Below are 20,744 nucleotides of genomic sequence, written 5' to 3'. Positions count from 1 at the left end.
CTCTTCGACATAGAGGCGGGGTCATCTTGGAATACTGTTTCTTTCCTACTCGATCTGCTCTCCTCCCCCAGTTCTGTTTCCCCACACCCCATTTCTAAGGATCATGTGATTGGAGAATCATGTGACGCCGTGGCCTGCCTCAGCCAGGCAGCCTGTGCTCGCCTCGCCACCTTGTCCCATGCTGCCGGCGCCTGGGAGAGGTTGCTAGAGATGAGGCAGCGCGTGTCTGGGGACGCTGCCCGCCGAGGGGGCTGCCTGTGGGGGTGTGTTCAGGGGTCTTTACAGGATGACCGCTCCTGGACTGCGGACGTTTGTGCATTCCCTTTCTATTCTATTCAGCGAACTCAGATGAAATGCTAGGCAGCCTGGCAGTTGAGGGACGGTTGTGAGAAGAAATATAAACAGCTCCCAGGCCCTTTCTACGAGGTGCTGGGGTTTGGAGCCGGGGGTTGGTGGGGGTGGGGAGAGACAGGCTCCGACTAAATCTCATTTAAGGTGCACGGTCGTGGGCCAGGTGCTGTAGATGTGTACAGATGTGTAGTAGGTTGGTCCAAGGCGGGAGGAAGAGATTTAATTCCATCATGGGAGACCTCCTTGAGCTGAGTCTGGAAGGATTTTAACTGGCAGGTGGGAAGGGTTCGGAGAAGTGACTAGACAGGGGGTCTCGGGCAGAGCACTGGGAAACCAGATGGGAAGGGCAGCCTTGGGCAGGAATTGAATGCCACGTTCAGTGCAGGTGAGCTTGAGAAGCTGCTGGGTGCCTGGCACAAGGCTGGGCTGGGCGTGGGGGCAGTGAAGTGGCTTCCTAGTTGCAGTTGATCCTGCCTTCGAGGAATTGACATGGCAGGCGAGGAGAGAAAATTTATCACACGGAACAGATTAGCCAGCGACAGGAACCAGACTGCTCAGCACCAGAAGGCCTTGGCCAGGAAGGAGGAGAGGCCCAGGGAAAGCCTGGAGCTGGGCCTCGGAGGTCGGAGGAAGGGCCGTGTTTACGGAGTGGATGGAGAGCACTGAAGGGCAAGCAAAGACCTTGGGCTGAGGGGTAAGGCTGGGGCAGGGGGACAAATAGCCACCCTCAGAGGTGGTGGCGGTCTGCGCAGGGAAGGAGTGACAGAGTTGTGGAATTGTGTGGCAGGGCTCCTTAGCCTGGAGCTAGGGAGGCTACAGAGAGTGGACAAGGCTCCTGCTGAGATTCTAGGGCTGTTCTGCACCCTGGTGACATGTTTGTGCATGTTTTCTTTCCTGCATATCCTGAAGGTAGGGAGTATAGCTTTTGCTTCTGTTGAAACACACACACACACACACACACACACACACACACGATTTTCATGAAATGTTAGGCAAATCAATAAATGAACCTATTAATCAAAACTACACAGAACTAGAAAAAAACGCACGCAGAGAAAAAAAAACCTAAAGTGACTGAAACAAACATCACAAAGTCGAATCTTCAAAACAGTGATTCTCAAACGGGAGATTTTGCCCACTGGGAACATTTGGCAGTGTCTTTAAGATATTCTGGGTTGTCACAACGCTGGGGGGAGGGATACTGGCATTTGGTGGGTAGAGACCAGCCATCCTGCTAAACATCCTACAATGCATAGAACACACAACAAAGAATTATCCTGCCCAGAATGTCAATAGTGCTGAGGTTGAGAAAGCCTGCTCTGAAGGACCACAAACTTTTTCTATGAAAGAGCTCAAAGTTTTCCTCACGTAGAGCCTCTTTTCTCTTATTATGTATGCTTTTTTCTTTTTTCATGTACTTTTAATAAATGTTGTTATCTGACTTCCCAGCAACAGTATATTACAGAAAGATCAGGGAATGTATGCACTGAAGTTTCTAGAAGGAGTTGCTTTGAGTTTAGCCATAGGAAAAATTGCAAAAAGCAGTTTGAAGAACTTAGGAACAAACAGTCTTGGATGCTTAAGGGCATCACTCTTAAAGGACAGTAATTAATAGTCAAGGTATGAGCCTGAACATTCAGAAAAGTTTGAATCATATGCAGTTACTCTTATTACTATGGCAAGAAAGTGTGAAATACAGTCGTACCTCAGTGTCCATGGGAGATCAGTCCCTATATGCCGTACCCTTTCCTGAGCCCTCCCATGTTCTACAATCTGCTCTTTACCCTTAACGATGTGTTTTGGCGATTGTTCCATGTCAGCACAAGTAATTCTGCCAGTTTCTTTAGTTTTCCTTTTTCTTTTTTTTAAGGCCAGTCAAGTGAGACGGGAGTGGAGAAAGAACAAAGAAATCTGTAACTGGTTGTGATCAATTAGTTGTAAACACCACTGCACTCGGACCAACCTCTTTTGTTAAATAACTGCTTTATTGAAATATAATTCACATACTGTAAAATTCATCCTTTTAAAGTGTACGGTTCAATGGCTTTTAGTATATTCACAGAGTTGTGCAACCATCACGACAATCAACTTAAGAACTGTTTTTTTGATGTTGGGTGGCTGGCCGGTATGGGGATCAGAACCTTTGACCTTGGTGTTATCAGCACCACGCTCTCCCAAGTGAGCTGCCAGCCAGCCCCAATTTAAAAACACTTTTATCTGCAAAAGGTAGCCCCATAAGCCTTCAGCAGTCACTCCCTATGCCCCGCAACCAGCCCTAGGCATCCATTAATCTACTTTCTATCTCTATAGATTTGTCTATTTTGGACATTTCATATAAATGAATTTTACAATATGTGATCTTCTGTGACTTGCTTCTTTTACTTAGCATAATGTTTTCAAAATTCATCATGTGGCATGTTTCACTACATCATTCCTTTTTATTGGACGAGATCAGACGCGTTCTGGGGTACGGCTGCAGCTATCATCCCTTTTTATTTCCGCTGTATGGATATGCTGCAATTTCTTTTGTCATTCATTAGTTGATGAACATTTGTGTTGTTTACATTTTTTGGCTATTATGAATAATGCTGCTGTGAACATTATTATACAAGTTTTTGTATAGACATGTTTTCTTTTATCTTGGGCATATGCCCAGGAGTTGAATTATTGGATAATATAATAACTCTATGTTTAAACTTTTTTTTTTTTGTCTTTTTGGGACCGGCCGCACCGCGCTCAGCCAGTGAGCGCACTGGCCGTCCTTATATAGGATCCAAACCCGCGGCGGGAGCACTGCTGCGCTCCCAGAGCCGCGCTCTCCCGAGTGCACCACGGGGTCGGCCCATGTTTAAACTTTTGAGTAACTTCCAGACTGTTTTCCAAGGTGGCTACGCCATTTTACATTCCCACCAGCAGCGTATGAAGATTTAATTTTCTCCTGATCCTCACCAACATTTATCTCCTGTTAACATCTGTCTTTCTCATTACAGGTTAAGTATCCGTTATACGAAATGTTTCAGATTTCAGATCTTTTCAGATTATTCACAGAATACATACCAGTTGAGTACCCCTCATCTGAAAATCTGAAATCCAAAATGCTCCAGTGAGCACTTCCTTTGAGCATCATGTCTGAGCTCAAAAAGTTTTGGATTTTGGAGCATTTCAGAATTTGGAGCATTTTGGATTTAGGATTTTCAGATTAGGGATGGATGCTCCACCTACATGGCCATCCTGAATCTTTAGTGTGGGTTGGCAGGTTCAAGATCCAGGAGAGCTGGTGCTGCAGCTGCAGTCCAAAGGCTGTGAGCTGAAGAAGTCCCTCTTGCTTGGGGAGACCCATCTGTTCGTTCTGTTCAGGGCTTCAGCTGACGCTCATCCATGTTATGGAAGGCCATTTGCTGTACCCAAAGTTCACTGATTTAAATGGGAATCTTATCCAAAAACACCATCTAGGTAGACAGAAATTCAACAACCACATTATCTTTTGCTCATTTTTCTGCAATGTTTGTCTTTCTCTTGTTGAACTGAAGGAGCTGTTTTATATTCTGGATATTAGATATGAGGGCACTTCAAAAAGTTCATGGAAAGATTCACATTATCTTTTAATTCTATTTTTCCACGAACTTTTTTTTTTTTTTTTTCTTTTGCAGCTGCCTGGTACTGGGACCTGAACCTGTGACCTCGGTGTTATAAGGCTGTGCTTTAACCATACATGAACTTTTTGAAGTACCCCTGTATGTTGCAGATATTTCCTCCCAATTTGTGCTACGTTGTCAGAAATCTATTGACCAATCTTGTCTTTTGTAGCTTCTGCTTTTTTTTTTCTCCTGGCTTAAGCCTCCATAAATGTGTATAACTTCTTATACCTCTTGGTCCGTTTCTGTTCTGCTGCAGCCCCAGCTGGACTGGGCATCAGATGCTGACCTTGCCCTGACTGAGACACCACCAGTGACAAGAGGTCCCGCTCAGGAGTTTAGCATGGAGAGGCCCCTGGGGGTGAAATCGCGCCCTCACTCCTGTCCTGTGTGTCCCTCAGGCTGAGTGTCCCCCTGGTCAGCCTGATGGCTGCTTTCAGAGCTAGTGGTCTGAGTAAAAGGTAAGGGATCTTTTTCTCCCACCTCCTTCCACCTGATTCTTCCAATTTGCCCCTTCAGGGTTTTCTTCACTCAGAATTACTACTCCACCCCCATAGAAGAGCCACAGCTGCCACGGGGCAGGGACTTCCTCCCCACCCCCAGAATCTTGAGTTGCCAGATAAAATATAGAATGCGCAGTTAAATTTGAATTTCAGATTAAGTGCATTTTTTTTAGTATGAATGTGTCCCATGCAATATTTGAGGCCTTCCTAGACTTAAACTTGTTTGTTGTGTATCTGAAATTAAAATGTAGGGCTGGCCATGGCTCACCTGGGAGAGTGTGGTGCTGCTAACACCAAGGCCACGGGTTCAGAACCCTATATAGGGATGGCCGGTTAGCTCACTTAGGAGAGCGTGGTGCTGACAACACCAAGTAAAAGGTTAAGATCCCCTTACTGGTCATCTTAAAAAAAAAAAAAAAATGTAATGGGCTCCTTGTATTTTTATTTGCTAAATTTGGCAACCCTAGAAGGCAAGGGTTAGAGTAGGGTACAGAACGGCCGCGCTCCCCACCCCCACCTGCTCTTTCCCCTTCCTGCCTGAGTCACCTTGGCCGTGAGCAATTGTTGCCCCAGTTCCTGAGGCGCCCGCCCTCATCACCAGGCACCTGACCCGCGTGCCTGCCGGGCTCTGCTGGGCCGTCCAGGCTGTCTGCCCCAAGCAGGCATGAGGGGGAGGATGAGTCATTCCCTGAAGGCCTAGCTTGTTAGAGCAGACCCCACCTCCACTGTCTGAGCCCAGGGAGCTACACAGTCACCTGTCCTTTCTGGACTTCTGAAGGATGGGGTAGGGGAGAGGGATGGAGACCAGGAAACCAGGCTGTGAGGGCAGCACTGGGGAGATTTTGGGTGTGGGAGCTTTAAGCTGTTCCAGAAAGCCCACCTGGAAGGGAGGTTGGTGCTTGATGCTCCCACACTTCACAGGAGAGGAAACTGAGGCTCTAGAGAGGCTCACGCCAAGGCCTCCCGGCTTGAGGGCTTCTAAGATCAAAGTAGGCACCCCAGGATTCTGGGTCTGGGCAGGGCCAGCTTCTTGGGCACACAACCTGGGCCCATGCCTAGAAGGGACCTGTGCCTGCTTAATGCTCTGCTGTTGCTGTCTTGAAATTCTTAATAATTTTTGAACAAATGACGTAGCATTTTTATTTGTGCTAGACCCTGCAGATTATATAGCCTGTCCTGGTTCTAGGCCAAGGTCACTGCTATGGATTGAATTGTGTCCCCTGGTACTAGAAACTTAACCCCCACTGTGACAGTGTTAAGAGGGTAGGAGATCCTATTATGGTGATTTAAAAGTGGGGCCTTGAAGAGGTGATTAGATTATGAGCACCATGCCCAGTGAATGGATAAATTCATTGATGGTTTAATGGTGGCCATGGTGTGGTCCTGGTGGCTTTAAAAGGAGAGTGCATGAGAAGCATCCCCCAACCTCAAGCCATTCGCCATGTGATACCCTGTGTTGCTGTGAAGCCACCACCAAGAACAGGGCCCTCGCCAGATGTGCTCCCTGGACTCTGGATTTCCCAGCCTCCAAAAGTGTAAGCAATAAATAGTTTTTTTTTACAAACTACCCAGTTTCAGGTATTTCTGTTATAAGCAACAGAAACGGATTAATACAGTCACTCTCAGCCTCTGTCTCCTCAATTTTTTTTGCGGGGGGCGGTGGGGGGCGCGGCTGGCTGGTACAGCCAGTGTTATAACTGTGGTGTTGTGACACCACACTCTAACCAGCTGAGCTGACCGGCCAGCCCTGTCTCCTCATATTTTAAATGCAATGCAGATTCCCAGAGTTCCTCCCTTGCTATTAAAGATCGAATGGGATTAGGGATAGAAAAATGCGGGCCGGCCCTGTGGCTCACTCGGGAGGGTGCGGCGCTGGCAGCGCCAAGGCCGTGGGTTCGGATCCTATATAGGGACAGCCAGTGCACTCATTGGCTGAGCGTGGTGCAGACCACACCGAGCCGAGGGTTGCAATCCTTTTACCGGTCCAAAAAAAAAAATGCTTTGTCAACCAAAAAATTTCTAAAAGCAGCAGGCAGGGCCGGCCCATGGCTCACTTGGGAGAGCGTGGTGCTGACAACACAAAAGTCAAGGCTTAAGATCTGGTCATCTTTTAAAAATAAATAAATAAATAAATAAAAATAAATAGAAGCAGCAGGCATTTTTTATTTCAAAACAGACCTGGGACTCATGACCAGGTCTGCAGAAGCCCCTCACACTAGACGTGACCCCCTGCCCCCCCGTGGCTCCATCTTTCTGGCCCAGTTCCCACAGGATGGGCAGGTGGAGACAGCGGGAGCAGGCAAGGCTGTGTCCATCCCAAACTATCCCAACCCACAGTTGGGGCTGGAAGTATGTTCCATTTAAGGACAGGATGTCCCTCTTTAAGAAAAAAGGGAAACCAAAGCTGGGGTTGGGGGTTACTGGACTATATAGGTGGGTGATGGGGGAGGGAGGCAGAACAGGCCAGTGCCCAGGCTAGAGGCTGCGGCAGGGTGTTTGGGAACAGAGGTACGCGACGACGTCAGGAGACCTGTGCTCCTGCCCCAGCATAGGCCATGAACTTGCCCAGTGACAGTGGACAAGCGAGTTTCCTGTTTTGTTTCTTACTCAATTACTGCTTTTGACAAAGTGGAAAAACTCAAATAAATTGTAACCAAACTATAACACAAGCAGCACTCTTGTCCTCTCTCCTTTCCCACCTCAGACAGGACAGGAGGCAGGTGCCAGAGTTCAAGAGTCAGCCCTTTTCTGCAAGCCTGGCTGGTGGCCTGGGATCAGAGCAGCCAGACCTCTTCACTGCCTGCTGGGCTCAAACTCCAGCTCTGCTTCTTACCAGCTGGGTGGCTTGGCTTATTTCTTTGACCTTAAATGCCTTCTTCTGTGAAATGGGGTCATCACAGTGCCTGCCCCCCAGGGTATTCAGGAGGACTGAAGAATGTGGTAAAACATCTAAGGAAAGTGCCTGGCACATAGTAGTTCCTCAATAAACTGCCATTTCCTTCTCCATCACTCCTCTGTTTGATTTTTTTTTTTTTTTTTAATGTGGCTGGCTGGTATGGAGATCTGGACCCTTGACCTTGGTATTACAAGGTTGTGCTTTAACCAGCTGAGCTAACTGGCCAGCCCTGAAAGAATTTTGACAAGCAAATTGCATTTCTTCAGGACGAAGCAATTTATTTTGATTAAACTTTACAAAATCAATGGCTTAAAATCTCATCCCAGTAGAGTGGGGAAAAAAATCCCAACCGAACCAAAGACAGGGGCTCAGGTTATCCAAACCCTTCCCAAACTTCTCCACGATATAGCCCCTGGGCCCACATCTAAAGACATCGCGTCTTTCCCCTGGAAGAGGGTGGCCCTGCCTGGTGTTCCAGCCAGTGTCGTGTGTCCCAGTGGGTGTGTGGAGTACTCTTCCCACCCTGGACCCTTTTCTGAACTTGAGGTCCATGGTCCCTCCATTGCTTGTGGACTCTAGGAGTTGGAGCCCAGCTCCTGTCAAGGGTAGCAAGTGGTCAGTTTGCATCGTTGAAATGGAAGGACAGCTTGGGTTGTGGGCGTGGTTGACTCTTTGAGTGTTAGAGCTGGGAGCTAATGAGCTTAGAGAGCCAAAAGCAAGAGTGGAAAGAACAAGAATCAGGACTTTTTTTTTTTTTTTTTTTTTGGCAGCTGGCTGGTGTGGGGATCCAAACCCGTAACCCTAGTGTTATAACACAGGACTACATTTTGAATGCCTACTCTGTACTGCATCCCTCAAGTTCTTAAAACAACACTGCAGAGTATTATCTCCATGTAACAGATGTATGCGATACTAAGGGTCTTATCCAAGGTCACCCAGCTAGGAAGCGGTGGTGTCAGTATCTGAGCCCAAGTGAATCAGATCCCTGAGCGTTTGCCTGCCTCACCAGGCTCCCCTGGATGCTGACCCCAGCTCAGCTTGTTGCCCTGGCCCTCCCTCACAGCCCTTCCAGCCCTCCTGAGCTCCCCTGGCCCTTCTCCAGGCAGGCCCGCAGGAGTCAGGAAATATCTCCTCCAAATGACTTGGATAGGCAACTTAACTCCTCCGAAACTCAGGTTCCTCACCTATCAAATGGGTATACAATAACGCCTGCACGCCCTCTACACAGTCATGTGAGGTTCAAATGGGATGATGGATATGAAGAAATCTTGTAAACTGGCGTATTAAAAACAGGAGGAATTCTTTGTAGGACATCAAAGGGGTTTCTCTTGTTAACCTGGTGACCTATCTCAGAAGCAGTGGGCCAGGGCCTAGGTGAGGAAACCCTCCCCAGACAGCTCAGAGAAGTCAGGTCAGAGTCATCTCCAGGAGCCCAAAGAGGAGCAGAGAAGAGGCAGCTGCAAGGCGTTTGTCAGGGCAGAAGGACCTGCCCCCCAGGGACCCTTTCCCAGTCACAAGCCACCCGCACACGCCTCATCTCACACCTCAGCAGCCCTGGGAAGGAAGGGGGGCCAGGAGTATTACTCTTTCCATTTTAAAGATGAAGAAACTGAGGCCCAGGAAAGAGACAAGGTCCCCCACCAAGTTAGCAGAGAAACCTGTGCTCAGATGCACATCAGAGGACCATAACGCAGTCTTTTAGGACGATTGCTGGTACACTTGATTTCAGTGTTTTTAAAAAGTATGTCCTGGCCCGGGGCATGGAGCCGGGGACCAGACGCCCCCCCCCCCCCCCCCCAACCAGGCACACCACCAGGGCCAAGGAGCACGCCCAAAACATCACCTCCATGTGGTGGCCCACCGCAGCCACCACAGTAACCATGGCTGCCGCAAAAGCAGCTAGATGCCACAGCCACCACGCAGATGGTCCACCAGCCACTGGGGTGCAGTGACACAAGGAGAGTCACGAGCAGAGATAAAGAAAAGAGGATGTCTCTCTCCACAAAGCCCATTCCAGAGTGACAGAAGAAGCATCTGCTCTGTGATAATACTGAGGGACCTGAACACACCTCTCGGCATTGGACAGATCATCTAGGCAACAAATCCACAGAGTAACCGTGACTCTTTCAGAGAGAAGAAATCTAGGGTTATCAGAGGGGGGAGGGGGAGGGAGAGGGGGAGAGGGAGAGATTGGACAACGGGCATAAAGAATAAGTACAATTTGTAATGATATATATACTAGTAATACTGATTTGATCAACATATGTCAACATTGAATCCCCAAAATATGTATAATCAATTATGATTCAATAAAAAATAAAATAAAAAATAATAAAAATAAATAAAAAGTAGGTCCTGAAAATTTGTATTGAGATTTCAGTTGTGCCAGTTTCTGTGCTCAGCTCTCTTTTATTTTTAACATAACACTTTGAGGTAGGTAAAAACTTTATTCCCATCTTATAATGAGAGAACTAGGATTCAGGGAAGTTAAGCAACCTTCCCGAGGTCACACAGCTGGACTGAATCTGGGTCTGCCCAGAGGCTTTGTAACCACCACCACATTTTTTCAATTTCAGTTAATGTGTCATCCCCAACATCTCAGTTGAGTACCTCCCTTCACCCCAGCCTGCTCCACCTTCTCTGGCTCTCACTATGGGTTAATCTCCATCAACGTTCCCAGACCCCCTAGACTCCCTTATTTCTAGCTCATCCCAGGCTCTATCGCGTGACCCTCTCTTATTGCCCTCACAGATGTCCCCGCTGTCTGCAACTGTCTTATGTATTTACTTGTTTGTGTCTCCTGCACTAGAGTGTGAGCCGGGGCACTATGTGGCTTATTCCCTGCCGTATTCCAGTGCCTAAGACAGTATTTCACTCACAGCGCTCAAATATTTTAAAAAGACTGGCCAGCTGCAAAAACGAAACAAACAAAGAAAAAAACCAAAAAAATTTTAAAAGAACAAAAGAAAGAGAAATGTTCAATAATCAAAAAAAGAAAGAGAGAGACACACATGGGCCCACCCTTACGTCCATTCCCAGCTGGGACATCTTCTCCTTCTTTTTGGTCACTGCAACCTGGGCTCAGCCATGGCTTGGCCATGCTGATCTGGTGGCCAATTTACTCCGGGTAGCCCTGGTCATGCTGAGAAGCCAGAACTTGTAACTCCCAGAAGGCATGACACTGAACGGGACTGGATGGTGCTTGGTGAGCTCATGGTCCCTTGTGAGGTTCTTAATAAAATCACAGCCAAAGTCTGCTTTTGAAGGCCGGCCTGTGGCTCACTTGGGAGAATGTGGTGCTGATAACACCAAGGCCATGGGTTCGGATCCCTATATAGGGATTGCCAGTTAGCTCACTTGGGAGAGCGTGGTGCTGACAACACCACATAAAGAGTTAAGATCCCCTTACCAGTCATCTTTTTTTAAAAAAAGAAAGAAAAACAAAGTCGGCTTTTGGTCAGACCTGTTTTGTAGCTCTGCTTTAATATTCAGAAAAGAAATTCATAGACAGCATGATTTTCCTACACACAATGTTTTTAGAAATCTGTATAAAGTTCCTACTGTAATATAGAGGAAAAATAAAAGGAAAGTAATTTGTAATAAAATAATGAATCTATGCACGTAAAAGCTCAGGCTCAACTACACAAGAGAACATAAGCTGAAAAATGCACACAATCACCGGCCATGGAGAGTCCTAAATGCCCACTTGGTGCTGGAGTGTTGATGTTAGCAACTCAGCTCACAGGGGGTCAGGTGGCCATCGGGACAAGATTTTGTGAAATGGTGAACGATCCTTGGTAAAGTTCTAATGAGGACAAAGTCCAGTCTTCCAAAGGATTGCATGGTGATTTTATTCCTGGAGAATTCAATGTGTAGTATATTAAAATTGTTCCAAAAGATGTGGGTAAAATAGAGCTAGCCTCCAGGTCCTATAATTATGAACAGGGTTCTCATGCATGTGATTGTCCAGAAAGAGGAAAATTGAGAGATTTGTCCTTGTCATTGGAAGTCCTTGTTGTGTCAGACTGCCCTACGCTTTACAGGACATTTAGCATCCCTGACCTGTCATCCATCAAACGCCAGAAGCCCCAATCTTGTGACAACCAGAAATGGAAACGGCCTCATAAATTTCAGAAATGTCCCCTAGGGGGCAGTGGAGCTCCTGCTGGGAGCAACTGTACAGCACTCAGCGCCCTGCTGTTTAATTTAACTCTGTCTGTGAGATAGTTTCACATCTTAATAGAAGGATCTGCATCCCTTCCAAAGCTACATGGTATTCATTGTATGGAGATACTGTCTTCACTTACCAGTTCCCTTCGGTGGGACATTCTGCTGTTACAAAGGCTGCAACAAAGAAGGCCAAGTTCAAGGGCAAGTTTGTATGTTGTTTTGCTCTTGTGTGAGCAGATGACTAGAGGAATTCTTAGAAGTGGCCTGGCCAGGTCAGGGGTTTGGGCATTTAGATTTTTGATAGTTATGGCCAAAAACTGCCTTCCGCATAGGTACATTTAATCCAGACTCCCCCAGCGGAGCAGAAGTCTGGGAGCCAGGCTGGGGGCCAATTCTGAAAGGTCTTAGCCAGGACCCTCCCCCTCTCCCCCTCTGGGGGCTGGCCTTCTCAGACCACACCAGGGCCCTCCCGAATGAAGCCTTGGGTGTCCACAAACTCCCCAACCCACCTTCTCAGGACGTGGGGGGAAGGGGAGGTAGGGAGGCCTTTCCCAGCTGGGCTGATCCTATAACTTTTTTTTTTTCATTTCCAAAACAAAGACAGTTTTGCTTTTTCTGATTCTATCAGTAATACACCTGTATTTTGGGGGGATGGATCCCTTTCCCTACCAACTTTTTATTTTGAAAAGTTGCAAGAATGGTACAATGAGCATCCATATACCTTTCACAGTGATTCACTGAGTGTTAACGTTTTGCTACATTGGCTTTATCTCTCTCTCTCTTTTCTTTTTCCGGAACTTATGAGACTAAGTTGCAGACTTCACAACACTTCATTCTCCCCTAAACACTGCAGTGTGCATTTCCTAAGAATAAAGGTGGGTTTTTTGGGGGTTTTTTTGGTGGCTGGCCAGTAGGGCAATCAGAACCTGTGAACTTGGTGTTAAAGGCCATGCTCTAACTAGGGTGTTCTCCTACAAAACCACAGTATAGTTATCATACTCAAGAAATTTAACATTGATAAAGTAATATCTACCACACGGACCTCATTCAATTTACTCCATTTGCCCCAATGAAGTCCTCTGTAGCTCCCCCACCCTTTCCCACTCTCAGGATCCAATCAGAGCTCAGGCTTTGCATTTAGCTATGGACCTGGAATTTGGATTTCTCCTGGGAGGATGGGGGGGGAGTGGGCGGGGTGGTTAAGTGGTTCTGCAACCTAGGCTTTGCCTCTGAGTCTACCCTGGATGGGGACAGCACTGGCCCCTGACTCAGAGGTGCTGGTAGGGTCCCACCTGTGGACCCCCTGAGCCCCTATTGAGTCCCATAAATGTCTTCCTGGCCCCTGGGGGTGCAAGCTGGAGGGAACACTGCCCCTGCCCCAGGGCTTGCCCTGGAAGAATTCAGCCTCAATCAACTAGCTCCTCCAGTGTCAGGCGAGGACTTGTCTATTGGTTTCCACAACCACACCAGCAGCTGAAACTTTTTTCTTCTCTTATAGTTGGAAGGAGTTTCTGTTCTCCCATCTCTACAAGGAGGCTGCTGATGGCCACACGGGGCCACATACTGCCCCTAGAAGGACCAAGGGGTGCGTGGTCAGTATGAACTTTCACTGAGTCAGCCAGGCCAATGGCCACCTCCTCCTCAGGCCTCCAGGCTTGCTCCTCTGGGCAGGCATGTCTGGCCAGGGTTCCAGAGCTTCCTGGGTATCTTAAGGCTCCTGCTCCACCCTGCAGCCACCACAATCCTTGGGAGACTTTATCAGCTCCAGTGGTACCTCATTGCCTATGGGTAACCTCTCTGGTGTGCCCAATCTGCTGCCACCCTACTGGGCTTTGGTTATGCCAGTGAGGTCCCATGGTTTTCTAAGCCTCAAAATATTTACACGCGGGTGGAGGAAGGGACTATGAGCTACTCAGTTCAGGGTCCTTGGCAGGGACCACAGAACCGTTTATTGACTCCTCATGAAACTTTCACGGATGTGATTCTAGCTGAGTCCATAAACTAGGCAGGACAAGTGATATTGTTCTTAGTTTCAGATGAACAACTATGTAGAGACAAATCTCAAAGGTATCCTGTTTAAAATCATTGCAAAAAGAAAACCAGAAAAGTAATGCAAGCCCCTCATTCTACTGTTGAGGAAACTGAGGCCCAGTGGTCACCAGGCTTTATTCCTGGCTATGCTACTTTGCTCTTGGGACCTTCAGTCTGGGTATAAGGAGTTATTATTATCCACAACTGCATACTGGAGGCAGGGGAGGGGCCAGGACCTGGCCACAGGTCCTGAGAATTTTCTGTGCCACAGGTCCTGAGGGCAATCAATAATAATAGTAATAGTTATAACACCAAGGCCAAGTGTTCAAATCCCCATACTGGCCAGATGCAAAAAATTTATATATACAGTCATAGCAGTAGTAATCCTTGCCCGATGCCAGGCAGGGCTCAAAGTACTTCACAGCCATTAACTCATTAAATCCTCACATAATCTCTACCAGGTAAGTGTTATTATCACCAGTAGCTCATTTTATAAATGGGGAAACTAAGGCTTAGAGGCGTTAAGATACTTGCCAAAAGTCGCACAGCTACTTTAAGAGGCATGGGACAGGGTGGGAATCTGGTTGGGTCGGGCAGGTGGGGGTTTGAATTCTGACTCTTGACTAACCTTGAGGCGATTTGACCTCTCGGACCTCCCTTCCCTCGTTTGTAAAATAGATTACGTGGGGGAAATCTGAGTTCTACTCGGCACTGGGAAAGCCATCGCACAGGACCTCCGCCTCCACCTCTGTAAAACGGGGAGAGTCATCTCTCGGCTGAGGTTGTAAAGGACCTTAGCTGAGGCTAGGATATCGCCATAACCAACAGTTTATGAATTGATTTTGTATCATTTCATTTTTATTTATTTATTTTTTCTTTTTGGCGGCTGGCCGGTAAGGGGATGGCGATCCCGTGAAAAGAAGGGGACGCTCTAATCAACAGAGGTAACCCGCCAGCCCTTTTTTCTTTTTCTTTTCCGTTTTCGATGTTGTGTCATTTCTGAACTCAGTTTGAGGTGGAAAGGGAATAGAAAAGGCGCCTTCTCTGGGGCCCTTTTGACCAGGGGCCACTTTACCAGCCGCAGATCGCACTCTCCCGGCTTCCAAGCAGCAGAGAGACGCAAGGCCTTTTCTCAGGGAAAGCTGACGGTTGGCCCCTAGGCATCCACGTGCTAACCCGGTAGGCGCCTGCAGGCTGGGCGGCTCCAGAGCCCGCCGCGACCAGTAGGGGGCCTGAGGGGCGGTGAAGGTAGTGACGTCAAAGTCACGGCCTACCCTTCTTAAAGGCATAGGCTCTCACACCGTGTTCGTTTTTCCGAGTTCGGACAAATACGCGATGCGACCAAAAACTTAAAGGCAAGGCGGGTGGTGGGGTCGCGGGTGCGAGACTAGCCCGGGAGAGAAACGTGTCTCCCTGAGAAGCGGGACCGGAAACGTCAGCGCTGGACTTAAGCCGCCTGTCACCCGGAGAGCAGCCCGGTGCAGGGGAAGAGCACCCGGCCGGATCGAATCCCGGGCTCTACGTTTCGATCTCAGTTTCGTTTCTGTAAAATGGAGTAACCTATTTCAATAATAACCAAGTAAAAAAAGCTTTGAGGGGCCGGCCTGTGGCCCACTCGGGAGAGTGTGGTGTTGATAACACCAAGGCCACGGGTTCGGATCCCATATAGGGATGGCCGGTTCACTCACTGGCTGAGCGTGGTGCTGACAACACCAAGCCAAGGGTTGAGATCCCCTTACCGGTCATCTTTAAATAAAAAAAAAAAGTTTTGAGACTTGGAGGAAGTCACGATGTGAGAGTAACTAATACAAAAACGTCGGTTCCTTCTCCCCAATTCAGTGCTCACACTGTGCGCAGGCGGAATCCGAGGCCCAAAGCGGTGCCCAAGGTCACACGGAGGTGGCGCCCGGGTCTCCCAGTCCGCCCAGGTCTGTCCAGTCCGCCCGGCCCGGGCGACAGCTCATCTAACCCAACCGCCACACTCCCACGGCGCCCCGCCGTTCATAACTTGGGCTCTGGAGCTGCAGGCTCGTTCCACCCTCTGCAAAATGAGGCACGTCGCGGTGAAATGATAAGAACTCAGCCAGGAGACCGGCGGGTAAATGTCTGCTGTTACTGTTTGATCACCTGGCGACCTTGAAGAACGGACTCTCACCGCCACCACCCCGCAGATGAGGAAGCAAGGGGCGGTGGCGCGTTACCTACGCCGTCGGGGAAGTTGGTGGGAGCGCTGGGACTCCCGGTGCAGCGCTCCGCCGGGACGTCGGCGGGGTGGGGCTTATGAGAAAACGCTGTCGAATGCGGTGCTGCCGCCAGGTCAAGCGCAACGTGGAGACGGCGACCTTGGCCCGCAGGCCCCAAGGAGCACGGGGCGGGCGCGCAAGCGACCCACGCAGGCGCGGCGCAGGGGCGGGACCACGGCAGGTGGAGGGAGTGGGCGGGGCCGGCGGCACTCCGGGCGTGCGGCGGGTCGGCCCGCGGGGGCGGGGCCTCGCGGCGCGGCCGAGGGTCGGGGTTGGCTGGGCCACTTTCGGAGTCGGCCTCGCTGCGAAGCGAGCGCGCGCGTACCCGGCAGCGGCCGCGGAGGCGCTATGGGCCCACCTGGCCCCGGGCGCCGCACCGTGCGAGTCCCGGCCTGGAGCCAGGTGGGCGGAGCTGGGTCGAGACTGGGGGCCGGTGGGGGGAGGAGGCGGGAGCCGGATCTCTGGGGGTCCCACGGAGCCTGAGCCGGGGCTGGGGGCCTAGAGTCGCGGACTGTCGGGCCGACGTCGTCTGCCTCACCGCGCGGGCCGCTGCAGGGAGTGTCGCCGAGGGGCCAGGAGAGAGCCTGTTTCCCTGTTCCTGCTTCCCGCCCTCTCGGCTGAGCCCCGGCCTGTATTTTGAGGAGAGAAGGCAGAGGTGGTTCTTCCATCCAGGCCCCGGGGCTGGCCGGTCCGGCTTCGGGAGGGGGAGGCGGGAGGGCCGCCTGCAGTCGCCAGGAGGCGGACGGACTCTTCGCCCTCATCAGATTTGTTTACGCGTTTCTCTCGATGCCCGGCCTCACTTCTCCATGCCCGGTGACTTGGGACTCGTGTGTGCCCGCGCCGGGGCTGGGTGCTGGAGTTGGGGGCAGAGGCGGGCGGCTCAGGTGTATTCATCTTGGGGCCACCGGGGCCAAACCCGGCGCCTGCACTTGGAGGACTTAGAGGTGCACAGCAAACATGTGGTGTGGATGAGGGATGGGCCACGATGCCGGCTTCTTTCCAAATTACTTCCGGCGTGACCTTGGGCAGGTCACCTCACCTCGCTGAGCCTTAGTTTCCTCATTGGCGAAGTGAGACTGACAATAACTGCTTTTAAAGGTTATTGTGAGGATTATTGAGGCAACTAATACTTGGTGAATGACAGGCGGTGAGGGTCGTGTTAAAGTCAAAGTGCTTCTGCCTCGTGTCTGTCCCTCCGAGTCCTGGTTTGTGAGTCAGTCTGTGCTCCATTTGACTAAGGTTTGTTTTTCAGGATTGAAGCCACAAGATGGCTGATCAGGACCCTGGGGGCATTAGCCCCCTCCAACAAATGGTGGCCTCAGGCGCTGGGGCTGTGGTCGCCTCCATCTTCAGTAAGACCTGGGGGAGTGGGAGGCAGGCAGCTGGGAATTGGGGCAGAGCAGAGACTGGAGGCAACTTGGTTCTGGGGGAGGGGGTCAAGGGTGGAGTGCTGATGAGTCTTCAGACCTTCCTCCTCCCCCAGTGACACCCTTAGATGTGGTGAAGGTCCGCTTGCAGTCTCAGCGCCCTTCGGTGGCCAGTGGTGAGTGCCTGGCCCTGGAGCCATTGGGGGGTGGTGCCTGGGCAAAATGAGGATCTCCCTGTGATGGGGTCCCTGGGATGGGTGGGGGGCATGCCTGACTTGAGGGGCTGCCTTGTATTTTAGAGCTGATGCCTCCCTCCAAGCTCTGGAGCCTCTCCTACACCAAATGTAAGTTCCCCAAGCCCCAGGGAGCCTGGGAGGGTCTATGGGAGGGGTGTCTCAGGGTCCCCATGGGCCCCACAGCCATGGACTACCACATACTTCCATGTAACATCAGCCAGCCCTCTGTCCTGCACAAGAACATCCACACAGGGACCCCAACGATGTGGGCCTACTACCTCCCTGCAAGGTTCTAGGGCCCTGTCAGTCTAATGCCCCCTTCCCTTCCCCAGTGCCTTCCTCTCTCCAATCCACAGGGAAGTGCCTCCTGTACTGCAATGGTGTCCTGGAGCCCCTGTACCTGTGCCCAAATGGTACTCGCTGTGCCAACTGGTTTCAGGACCCTACCCGCTTCACTGGCACCATGGTGAGGAGCAGCTGTGCCCTCAGCTGTGTCCATAGGTGATTGTGAGGGATTCAGTCTGGTTGGGCAGCAGACCCAAGGAAGAACAGGTGGTGCGGGGCATGTAGAGGTAGCCAGTTCAGTTTGGGAAGGGCTTCCCAGAGGAGGTAGTGCCTCCATGAGGTTTTGAAGGGTGAATAGGAGTCCACCTGGGGCCAACTGGGAAACTGCATGCATGGAGGCCCTGAGGGGCTGGCTGCCTCCTAGCAGGACCCAGGGCTGAGAGCACCAGGCAAAGGCCCGGGTGGGCCGGCTATATCACAGGCCTTGCTCAGGCCCATCTTCTTTCCCCCTGGGTTGGCACATGCTTGGCCAGGATGCCTTTGTGAAGATTGTGAGGCACGAGGGCACCAGGACCCTGTGGAGCGGCCTCCCAGCCACCCTGTGAGTAGCCCAGTCCTGTGGATTGCCTTCTTCTGGTACCAGCTAATTCCTTGTTTCCTGTTGGCTGGCTGGGGCTCTTGAAATGTTTGGGAACCCTTGAGAGTCCCAGCTAATCTCTGTCCACACCCCCAGGGTGATGACTGTGCCAGCTACCGCCATCTACTTCACTGCTTATGACCAACTCAAGGCTTTCCTGTGTGCTCGAACCCTGACCTCTGATCTCTATGCACCTATGGTGGCTGGCGCGCTGGCCCGCCGTGAGCAAAGCCCTGGACCCTAGATCTCCCGCTGTCCTCACCTGTGCCCATGCCCACTCAGTCCTGGCTACCAGCCCCAACCTCTGCCAGCCTGGGGGTGGGGTGGTGTTCTAGGCCTCCAGATTCTGGGGCAGTAGCTGGGTGCTGCCATGTAAGACCTGTGACCTGACCTCTCCCCATTATCTTCCCTACCCCCTGCAGTGGGCACAGTAACTGTGATCAGTCCCCTGGAGCTTGTGCGTACAAAGCTACAGGCTCAGCATGTTTCATATCGTGAGCTGGGTGCCTGTGTCCGGGCAGCGGTGGCTCAGGGTGGCTGGCGCTCACTGTGGCTGGGCTGGGGCCCTACTGCCCTTCGAGATGTGCCCTTCTCAGGTAAGCACTCAGGGGTGCAGCACATGGGGTAAGGGAGCCCTTAGATGATGCACAAGGGGTTTGCAGCCAAGTGCCGCCTTGTTACTAGTGACTGAAGTTATTTAACTCTTCTGAGCCTTGAATTCTCATCTGTGAGATGGGCCCAGCAAACAGGGTGTTTGCCCAGGTTTTAATGAGATCATTTCTGCAGAAGGCCTATCACAGAGCGTGGCATACAGCTGGGAGGGAGTGGTTGTCAGTGGAAGCTGGGAAGTCTGGGGCCCTTCTCACTGTCATCCCCATCACTAACAAGTATACCCACTCCCCCTCCCAAGCCCTGTACTGGTTCAACTATGAGCTGGTGAAGAGCTGGCTGAATGGGCTCAGGCCAAAGGACCAGACATCCGTGGGTGTCAGCTTTGTGGCTGGTGGTATCTCAGGGACGGTGAGTGGACTGGGTGGGGGTGAGGCCAGTGGAGGTGTCCTTGGGGGCCCGGGGGTTGTTGGTGATGGCCTTGGAGAAGAGTCCCAACATAGTGCATCAGCTGTCTGTCTGGTAGTTTGCTCACTCTCCCTAGCAGACCCCATGTGGCCTTCATCCTTCCCAGCCCTAAGAGCCAGTTGGGATACAGGGTATAGAGGTCTCGGGAATGGGGACAAGCCCTCTCCCCACCTCATCAGGTGGCTGCTGTCCTGACTCTACCCTTTGATGTGGTGAAGACTCAACGCCAGGTCTCGCTGGGAGCGGTGGAGGCTGTGAGAGGTGAGGGCCTGGGCTGGTGTGGGTGGGGGGCAGGCAGGGGAAGGAGTGGGGTCTTACTGAGCCAGACCTCCCATTTGCAGTGACTTCCCCACATATTGACTCCACCTGGCTGCTGCTGCGGAGGATCCAGGCCGAGTCGGGCACCAAGGGACTCTTTGCAGGTGAGCGGGTGTCCGTCAGTGGCCTGGGGGGTGGGGGGGGCCCTCTGGGACCCTGATCCCAACCTCCCTTCCCATCAGGCTTCCTCCCGAGGATCATCAAGGCTGCCCCCTCCTGTGCCATCATGATCAGTACCTATGAGTTCGGCAAAAGCTTCTTCCAGAGGCTCAACCAGGAACGGCCTCTGGGCCACTGAAAGGGGCAAGGAGACGAGGACCCCATCTCATGATGGGGAGAGCAGCCCGAGGAGACTGAGCCAAGTGCCTTTTCCTCAGCACTGAGGGGAGGGGCCTTGCTTCCCTTTCCTCCGGGGCTGCCCCACTGCCCTCTGGGCCTTCCTCAGACACAGCTTTTTTCCTGCTGCTCCCAGTTCCCATCCCCCAAGTTCAAGACCAAATCTGCTAACTGCCCTCTGCCTTTGTGTTTGCTGTAGCTGGGCCTGCCCCCAGGAGTCAAGAAACCCTGGGCCTGGCTTAGTCACCCTTACCCCTGTGAATTCCTTAAGTCTAAAGATGATGAAGTCCTGCCCAGCGCCTGTGACTATGGGGGTCTGGGGTGGGTGGGGAAGGTGGGCCTTGGTGAGTGAATCGAAAGAGGAGGACTGGGAGTGGGTCCAGGGTTGGGGGCAGAAAGACACCTGGTAGTGTGGTCCCTTCAGGGCGGGCCCACTGTTTTAGCATTAGGGTAGAGGGTGGTGAGACCTTTCTACAAGGGCCCACTTAAGTGACACCAGAGGAGGGAGGGTTGCTTAACTGCCAGTCTCTGGCCTAATGGAAGGGAGGGTCTGCTACATCGGGCCAAAACTGAATTGCTCCGGCCAGTGGCAGGGAGATGGTCCTGCGGGGGACCACCTCCTCTCTGCTTGGGCTTGAGCAAGTTAGAATGTGAGGTTG

General features: G+C 51.3%; 1 protein-coding gene across 3 annotated transcripts; it reads left to right on the top strand.

Annotated features, from left to right (window-relative positions):
• The first annotated feature begins 15,489 nt into the window (after nucleotides 1-15,489).
• Nucleotides 15,490-20,377, top strand: SLC25A39 (solute carrier family 25 member 39). 3 transcript variants are annotated; one of them, XM_063080633.1, is made up of 12 exons: nucleotides 15,490-15,684; nucleotides 17,082-17,181; nucleotides 17,313-17,372; nucleotides 17,496-17,540; nucleotides 17,789-17,898; nucleotides 18,251-18,318; nucleotides 18,451-18,575; nucleotides 18,777-18,950; nucleotides 19,265-19,374; nucleotides 19,611-19,692; nucleotides 19,773-19,853; nucleotides 19,932-20,377. In XM_063080633.1, exons 2-12 carry the CDS (start codon nucleotides 17,097-17,099, stop codon nucleotides 20,045-20,047), a joined length of 1,056 nt encoding a protein of 351 aa, XP_062936703.1. In that variant the 5' UTR covers nucleotides 15,490-15,684; nucleotides 17,082-17,096; the 3' UTR covers nucleotides 20,048-20,377. The 3 variants fall into 3 exon arrangements, with proteins under 3 accessions (XP_062936703.1, XP_062936702.1, XP_062936704.1); XM_063080632.1 differs by lacking the exon at nucleotides 15,490-15,684 and adding an exon at nucleotides 16,095-16,231; XM_063080634.1 differs by lacking the exons at nucleotides 15,490-15,684; nucleotides 17,082-17,181; nucleotides 17,313-17,372; nucleotides 17,496-17,540; nucleotides 18,251-18,318 and having other exon boundaries at nucleotides 17,810-17,898.
• Nucleotides 20,378-20,744: the final 367 nt, after the last annotated feature.

This window comes from Cynocephalus volans, chromosome 16, assembly GCF_027409185.1.
Source record: "Cynocephalus volans isolate mCynVol1 chromosome 16, mCynVol1.pri, whole genome shotgun sequence".
NCBI classification, from domain to species: domain Eukaryota; kingdom Metazoa; phylum Chordata; class Mammalia; order Dermoptera; family Cynocephalidae; genus Cynocephalus; species Cynocephalus volans.
Note: the sequence above shows the minus strand (reverse complement) of the source record. Positions and strands in the feature narration are given on the sequence as shown.